The sequence below is a fragment of the Nannospalax galili genome, unplaced genomic scaffold, assembly GCF_000622305.1.
Source record: "Nannospalax galili isolate Female #2095 unplaced genomic scaffold, S.galili_v1.0 scaffold2598, whole genome shotgun sequence".
Classification (NCBI taxonomy): domain Eukaryota; kingdom Metazoa; phylum Chordata; class Mammalia; order Rodentia; family Spalacidae; genus Nannospalax; species Nannospalax galili.
In genome coordinates, this window is record NW_008340639.1 from 444,321 (window position 1) to 453,163 (window position 8,843).

An 8,843-nucleotide genomic window follows, 5' to 3' on the forward strand; every position below is an offset into this window, starting at 1 on the left:
TTTAAGTAAGGAGGCCAAAGGCGTCAGACCCTGAGGTTTTGAGTGTTTGGTTCCCATAGCAATGGAGTAGGTGGAAAGAAAAAGGAGAGTTAAAGACCTCAGCTGGTGGGTAGGGGAACAAAGAGGAGGCTTTTTGCCCTGAGGGGAGAGAGGTGGAGTCAGAGAGGGGGGGGAGTGAGAGAGAGAGAAAGCAGGAAGAGAAAGGTTTGTCTCAGGTCACTTAAAAACGAGAACGAGAAGAATCAGGTAACAAAAGAAAAGCATCCTTTTTTTCTATTGCTGATTCGAGTTAAATTCCCAAACCTCAGGGCAGCGTCCTGCAATCACTGATGGGGGGGGATACGAGTTGTGCGTGTCCCCACCAGTGACCACAGCATCCTGTAGTCAAAGGCAGGGCAGAACCTCCCACACACCGGTGTGATTTCGAGCCAGTAAAAACGAGTTAGGAGAGGTTCTGCAATATGGTGTGTGACCAGCCAGTAGGAGCCAGCGTAGAAGGAAACAAGGTAGTGGGCCTGGAGGCCGAGATGGGCCAGGAATGGAGAAGAATGGAGAGGCCTATATGAAGCTCAGAGTAGCTAGTGAATGGAGGGGGAGGAGAGAGAGAGAGAGAAAGAGGAGAGAAGATGATATGTTAGGGGAAGGCAAAAGATGGCAGGAGCGAGGAAGGGAAGGGAGCTGAGGTAAGGAAAAGGATTTGAGTGTGATGGGGAGGCAGGTCTGACTCCCAGGTGGGCGTGGACAGGCACAGTAACTGTGCTGAGCAGTTCAACAGTCGCAGAAACCAGTGCTGTCCAGTGTCCATGAGTGAGGTCTGGGAGTGACCGAATTTGATTGGAAAAGAGATGAAAAGAGAACTGGTGGAGAGTAGTGAAGGGGAAAGGGGAGAGAGAGAGGAAGAGAGAGCTGAAAGGAATGGGAGAGGGGAGAGAGATAGAGAGTGGAAGTGTACCTTAATGCCGAATTAGTGGTGTTTGCAGAGGCCAGTAATGACAAGCGAGTCCGAAAGTTTTACGTGCAAGGTCCCTTGAAGTAAGAGCCGGGTTTTGGCACCATCTGATAGGTAGAGAGCAGGTGGGAGAGAGCAGCATGGATGGAGGAAGGCACCAAGGCACACATGGAATTCTCAGCGGGATACAGATTTATTTCGCATGCACGGGGCACCTTTCCCTTGGGGAAGGGAAAGATGTCAGGGAAAGGCAAGGAAGGCAGGGAAGGGCAGGGAAGGGAAAGATGTCAGTGAAGGGAACGGAAGGGAAGGATGTCAGGGAAGGGAAAGATGTCAGGGCCGCCCACAGGTTGTGAGCTGGGACTTTATATATGGGGGCTTTAGGGTGTGGAAGGGGGGAATGTTTGGGGGAGAAATCAGGGAGGGGGAAGCAGGTAGGATTAGGGTCTGGAAGTGTTTACTTTTTTCCTCTTAAGATAAGAGGAAATCTGCTTATCTTATCTTTGGAGGTCAGAGGAAAGGCAGGCTGCTTCTCAGCAGAGTTTGTTCTTCTTGACCTCAAAGGTCAAGGTGCTTATCAGCTAAGTACTCTTTTCCAGGCTCCAAAGTCTGTAGGTCCCTGTTGCGGAGGTGGGGAGCTGCTATTTGGAACCCTAACAATAGAGACCATATAATATAAATTTTCTATAGAAAAATATGCCTTCTTTTAAAATATGAACATTAAAGTTAAAAAGTGTGGGAATCAAAATGAGCAAACTTTCCTTGTGTATAATATTGATAACCACTAACAGAACAAGCATGAGTTTTTCCTGGTGAATTCTTCACCTGGCAGTAACTTCCTTACAGCCCCTTTCATGGTCTCATTCCTCAGGCTATAGATAACAGGGTTGAGTAAAGGAGGAAGTACTGTGTAAAACAAAGAAAGCATGAGGTCAAAGATAGTTGGAGAGTCTGAGGTTGGCTTTAGATATGCAAAGGCTCCCATGGAAAGAAAAAAAGAGACCACACACAGGTGGGGCAGGCAGGTGGAGAAGACCTTAGACCGACCTTCAGCAGAGGGCATTCTGAGGATTGTGGAGAATATCTGGACATAGGAAAAGGTGATGGCAATGAAGCAGGCAAATGCCACAGTAGCAATGAAGGCAACCACTCCAATCACTCCAAGGTAATCACCAGAACAAGAGAGCTTGAGCAACTGGGGAATATCACAAAAGAACTGGTGGATTATTTTAGCTTTGCAGAATCTGATAGAGAATGTGGTTGCTGTGTACAAGGTCCCTGGGATGCCTCCACTTATCCACACAGCTGCAACAGCCCACCTGCACATTCTAGGACTCATGATGATCTCATAGTGCAGTGGGAGGCAGATGGCCACATAGCGGTCATAGGACATCACTGTGAGAATGGTCACCTCAGCCCAGGCCAAGGACATGAGGAAGAAAACCTGCAGCACACACTGAGCATAGGAAATGTATCCACTCCCATTCAGGGAATTGTGAATAGACTGGGGGACTGTGACAGACAAGGAGGAGAGGTCAAGAAGGGCTAGGTGCTTGAGGAAGTAATACATTGGAGATTGGAGCTGCGGGTCCAGCGTTGTAATGGTGATGATGATGAAGTTACCCGCCAAGCCCAATAGGTACATCACCAAAAAGAGCAAAGCATGTAATATCTGCAGTTCCCGGTTGCTGGAGAACCCCAGGAGGAGGAAGCCACTCACTGTAGTTCCATTCATCTCCAACATTTTGAGATTAGAAATTGTGAGAATAGTCTGGAAAAGAGTAAATACAGTAGAAAATGTTCTAAGAATTTTTGCCTTTGTTCATTATGGCTTAATTAAACACTAAATGTTTAAATGTTTATTATGCAGCAGTTTTGACTCAGTGGTGAAATCCAAAGGCTCAAACATATTTCTTACAGAAACAGACTTTACTGATAACTCTGTGAAACATATAGTTACAGTTTAATATCAAAGTGGCCATAGTTATTGGTGCTATAATGCAAAACAAACAAACAAACAAACAAATCAACCCTATTGTTTCGCTTTAAGTCACTGTCTTACTTCCACAGAAATGCCCATTTCTTTGGTTTAAAGTCAGTAGTAGAAATGCACTGAAAGCTTTTCAATAATGGAAGAAAAATTTTGTCTTGGGCACATTTCTGTCATGCACTGCACTTTATTAGTACAGAGATGATCATGTAGAGAAAAATATGACTTTGGATCTAATGCATAATTTCTTGTGCCAGGTGGTACTGACTCCTTCATAGTGAACTTTATTGTGAAGCCTCACAACAGAAAGTGTCTTGTTATTTATATTCCAAATACAGTTTTAGGTAATGAACCTGTGCTGGAAATCAAGATAAAAATGCTGTTGCTGAGAACAAAGTTTCCTGTGGCTCACACTGTGTTTCAGTTGTTTGCCCACAGTATCATCTGCCGTTTGGAACTTCCATGTTAATTTTCACTGCACCTGGCTCCTCTTGTTCTCATTTGTCTTCAGTTGCATATTGGAATAATAGCTTGTCATGAACTGCAAAGGGACAGTGGCAAATAAAGGAAAAGTGGTTTGACATTAGGAAGGAACATTGAAACCTCCAGTGTGTAATTTCAGACAGGCAGTAGCTGAACTATGATCCAACTTTCTGATAAGTGAGAAACCAGGCCTATTCACAGCCAGAGTTTGATATTTGTGGGATGAAGTTAACCAAGCATTCTCTCCTATGCAAATATACCTTGACATTGTAGGTCTGAGGAGTAGCCACTGAGGACTGTCATCTTCCTGCGAGTGTTCTTCTATGTGATATTGGGCCACGACTCTAAAAAAACTGATCTATCTTCCTTGCGGTGTTTATTCTAGAGCCCTCCAAATCATGTTGTATGTTTTCTTGTATCTCAGTAATTCTTCCACTTAACAACAATGTCTGGGAGTATCACCAGCCTTGATGTTAGCACTCTGCCCCCAAATTTTTCCCATGAGATAAGCTAAGGCCAGTCTCTTCTGGAGAAAGACAGACTTTTTTTTACATTTTCATTTTGTAAACAATGATCTAGACATCAGAGATTTCTCTTTCTAGCCCCTCATTTCTGGTAGAGTATATTGATCTTGATCCTAATACACTTGGCTACTAGTGCCAGACAAGGTGGCAGAAGCCTGTTACCTCACCTTCCTGCTGTTCTTTCAGGAGCAGGAGCAGCTTGAGCTCATAGTGGGAAGCTTTGAGGAAGTGAGGGAGAAGGAGGTGTTATTCAGGCAACTTCTTATAAGAATTAAACTTTAGAAGAACCATCGAAACAAACCTCTTCATTCTTACAAAATATTGCAGTTACACATCAATACTTCTAGAATTACCTCAGAGTTAATGATTTCCTCAAAATCTCATATCATGTAAGGGAACCATGAATAACTGGAGATCAGAATTATGCTCCTAACATTTTCTTCCTAATTTCTGCTGCATTCTTCCCAATTTTCCTATGATAAACTGTCCATACTTAATGTTTTAAATAATCTACTCTTTTTATTTTATGTGTAAGAGTGTATTGTTTGCATGTGTGTAAGTGCACTCATGTCATGCATTGCCCACAGAGGTCACAAGAAGGTGTCAGATTCCCTGGAATGGATTTACAGATGGTTGTCACCTACCATGTGCATGCTGGACATTGAACCCGGGTCTTCTGAAAGTCCAGTCAGTGCTTTTAACCACTGAGCCATCTCTCCAGTTCCATGCTTAACATGTTTACAATACAGAGGAAACCAGAATACTGAGTAACATATCATGCTTGTTTTTTTGAGACAAACACCATCCTCGAGTCCATCCTCAAACAAGTCTCCAGGAACAGGCAGTTTGACAACTTGCTAATAAGTATTTGAGTCTTGTTTTTTTTTATAGGAAATGTTAAACTTCAGAATAGTAAAGTAGGAGAATTGCAATATGAATTTTTTGAATTCATTCATCTTCTTTCATTTAACATCTATAAATGTGAAAGTAATGGTTGTAGGAACAATGGGAGAATTGCCACATTTACCTGACAAATATGATCAGTTTTTGTCTTTGCATTGGTGAGCACTGGAATGGGTGTTTTACAGAGGCTTTTCATACATAAATTTGTAAGTCTCTCCCATCTTCCCAGCCTATTTGATTTACTAGAATGGTTCCCTCTGATGATTTGCATATATGAATTAACTACATTGACTTTATCCAAGCCTTTTCTGTAGGCTTTTCTTTTCTTTCATGCTAGACTTGAGTCTCGGCTATATAATTTTAGTTTGAAGATTATAAAGCACTGTCTGAATATCTATGGAATTGTCATTCCTCATCCAAGAATGGAAAACTTACCCCAGGTTGTGTTGGTGTCTGGGAAATCCATGTCCACACCAACAGATTTTTAAATGCTATTATTTCCCTTGGGTATAAATTGGCTTTAGTTACTTTAATGAGAAGTTATAAGGTAGGGATCATTAAAATGCAATTCTGAACCTAGTGATGTAAATTCCTCATTTTCTTTCACTCATTCTCACTTGGGACCAGGAGCCATTAAGATTTCCATATATTGGGTGAGGGACTCAGTGAGCCTGAGATTTACTTTTCCCAGGTTTAGCTTTTCTCAACTTAGCAGGTCACACACATGGAGAGCTATTCATCACTTGGAGTCCTGCGTCACAGGCTCTGTGATTCTGACTCACTGTTCTCAGGAGACATCAAAAAGCTGCTTTCCTGACAGGCTCCCAGGCCCTGATGCTTCTGCTAATATGAGCATCACAGGTAGAGAAACACTGTATAGGTAAATTTTGCATTTTTGGAGGCTAGTAGGAGACTTGAAACATTTACAAGAACATGGATTCTCTGTTGTCTAATGTCATGAAAAATAATAGATCCTTGAAATTGAGATCTATAAAGAAATTTAGTTTTGGTTATACAGTGTGACTATTCAGGATAATTATTATGTCCACTAATTGATCCTAAAATGTATCTAGCAACAGTACTCCACAAGGTATTCCAGACTATAGATTACATAAAGAGTAATTTATAAATTATCTTTAAAAAGTATTCAAACATTTCAGCAGATCAAGTTAACAATAGGTGCCCCTGATCCATGAGAGATAAAACTTGCTTTGTGTGGGTCCTTCCCTTCCCTCATGGGTCATTGGCCACCCATCTGCCAGGACAAAGGGAGCAGAGGCGATGAACAGGGTCAGGATAGCCATAAGTACGACGGAAAAAGCTTTCTGGGAGACAGATTCAATGAGACAGCTCGTTTATTCAGTGGGGGTCAGGGAAAAATATAGGGTGAGGTGGCAGCCAAAGCTTCACCTGATAGGTGATCATAGTATGTTTCTTTACATGTGGTAAGGGACCCTATCTTGCGGCTATAGTGCAATGCTTATGTATCATACAGAAAAAACCTGGGGGCAGTTTTTGAAGGTAACTATGCCAAAGGTCATGTTCAAAATAAGACCAGGCATCTGTGCTTAGAGACACTTTCCAAATAAGGTCAGGCAGACAGCAGGAAGCCCCCACTGAGAAAGGGACAGCAGTGTTCCCCAACATCTCCCCCTGTTTGGTTTTATAATGGAGAAGTGCCATCACAGGCTTTAAGAGCCAATTCATGGGCAAATCCAAGGTTTGATAATTGACCATGACCTGATTGCTAGTAATTTTAGCAATGGTGGCAATTTGTCATCCAAGAAATTGTATGAAACAGGGAGCAAGCATCAGGATAACACATAGCATAATCGTGGGGCTATTGATATTGTAATATTCCCCTCTCTGAAGAGGTAACCCCAAAATCTTTTTGGATGAGAGTTCCCAAATACTTTTTATATTTTTGGCCTTTGGGACAGAGTACTTTGCTAAAAGGCCCAAGGACATTTTGACTTTTAGCCAAGAAAGAAACTGGCTACTTTTCATTGGGGTCTTTTTACCCTAGCTCCCTAGCCAATTTCTATCTCCTATTCTTATCATACCATCCTTTGAAGAGGTTTACCCAAATTGCCAATAGGGAATTGGGACACAGACCACTCTGACTTCTTCCTTGCTGAACAGGGATGCAGGGTGAGGCAACTGGGGTACCCCCTTCAGTAGGTCTATATAAAAGACTCCCAAATTGCATAACTCTTAACTATAGGGAGAAAAGGAAGGTGCTTGACTGGTGCCTGGGAGATGTGAAGGAAAAGTAAAAGCAAGAGTAGTTAGTATTACAATTTCTAGGCAGGAAACCAGATAATGTCCAAATTAAAATCCATTGGAATTTTTGGTGTGGGCTTTCAAAGGCATCCATCTAATGGGTTCCTCCTCATTTTTCTTTTGCCTGCCAAGGCTGGACTGATGATCGATGAACCCAGGATTTTGTCAGGCACTTTGATAATTGTTGGAGTTGCCAGAATAAACTCCCTCTTAAATATCCTATAGAAAGAGAGAGAAAACAAATTTAGCCATCATTTTAGAACAATAGTGGGTTGTTTCCCTCAGCTGCAGGTGAGCATTACAGTATTGTAGACCAAGAATTGAAGTCTTATAGCTGAGTAGCATTGGCTTACTAGGAACAAATCATTGATGAGAAATAATTGTCTAAATAATATCTTATAAGAACTTAAGTCTAAAGTCTGGGATGTGTAATCGCTTGAACTATTAAAGAAATATAGTGATAACTTTAATCTTTGGTTGTACATTCCTTTTGGGTGTTTAAGACCATACAGTTGTCCCAAATAAACCAATTTATTTTTACTTCTAAGGTTGTTTGTGGATCTGTTCCTCAGGGGTCACGTGTGCTTGGGGGGGGAGCCCCTGGCTCCTCTGGCTTTTCTTTTACCCATTCCATCTATGTTAAGCTAAGTCAAGAGGTCCTGCGTGATTTGAGCTTTGCTTGGAAGCATGGAGGAAATGCCTCCTCTGTGTTGACCCTCCTCTTTGCAGTCTGGACACTGATTCAAGTCTATCTTCTGGGGTCTCCATGGCCTCCCTGAACAAGAGGAGAGGTGACTCACCACAGTTACAGGACATTTTGAGAGATACTCCATAGCCCCTGGAATTTGTTTGACCTTGGAGGGCAAGGAACAAAAATTGTCCCTTTAAGTCTCTCTGACCAGATTAGTATAGGCCTCAAAGTTTGGCTATTAAACATCCAAGAAGGTTAGTTACACCAATCTGGTACTTTTAATTACCATGTATCATGTAGATAAAGCTTGGGCAAATCCTGAACATTTTAAAATAACCATTGATGAGACAGCCTTAAACTAGTTGATTAAACTACGACCTTAGAAATTTTAAGATTGTTTATATATTATATTTGTCTCATCCTTGATAGATCATTAATAAACCTACATAGACCTCCATCATTTGCTTAGTTTTTTTTATTTTTATCTTTTACATATAAAACCTTTTAAATAAAATATCTCCATTTTTATGTCTTTTTAACGTCTTTTACTCTTTTTTGAGACATAGGTTGTAGTATCAGACCAATGTTTGATTATATTAAAGTTTTTTGGGGGAACCAATAAATTTATCGAGGTTAGTTACAGAGATGACTGAGGGGTTGCTGGGGTGTATGAATGACACTGAAAAGCCTTAACCCAGCATGGATCAAGCCTTTTCTTTCTAGCCTTCCTCAGACACTATACTTTAGTCCTCCCCAAACCCAGGAGACCATGTAATTAGGGGCAAATTACATACAGGTGTCTGGGAAGAGCAGCTGGATACTCAGGTGAGGGTCCTATGACCCTGATTACCCCTCCTCCTTTAATTAAAGAATAGGATACTTAAATCAACAAATCCAATTGGGATGATCATTTGTTAGTCGACACAGCTGAAGTCATGAAGATGGTAGTTGTTTGACTCAGAAAAAAGTAATGTGTAGCATTATCTTATTAAAAGAACATGGAATCTAAATTATACATAT

The 8,843-nt window shown here is 41.4% G+C and overlaps 1 protein-coding gene across 1 annotated transcript; it reads right to left on the bottom strand.

Moving 5' to 3' along the window:
- Positions 1 to 1,733: 1,733 nt before the first annotated feature.
- On the bottom strand, positions 1,734 to 2,693 carry LOC103736197 (olfactory receptor 14J1-like). The gene has a single exon (XM_008835649.1). It carries the CDS (start codon positions 2,691 to 2,693, stop codon positions 1,734 to 1,736), a length of 960 nt encoding a protein of 319 aa, XP_008833871.1.
- Between the last annotated feature and the right edge of the window lie 6,150 nt (positions 2,694 to 8,843).

Bases quoted from the DNA above. Each gene is read 5' to 3' on its own strand.
- LOC103736197 (XM_008835649.1), bottom strand. From the start codon at position 2,693: ATGTTGGAGATGAATGGAACTACAGTGAGTGGCTTCCTCCTCCTGGGG.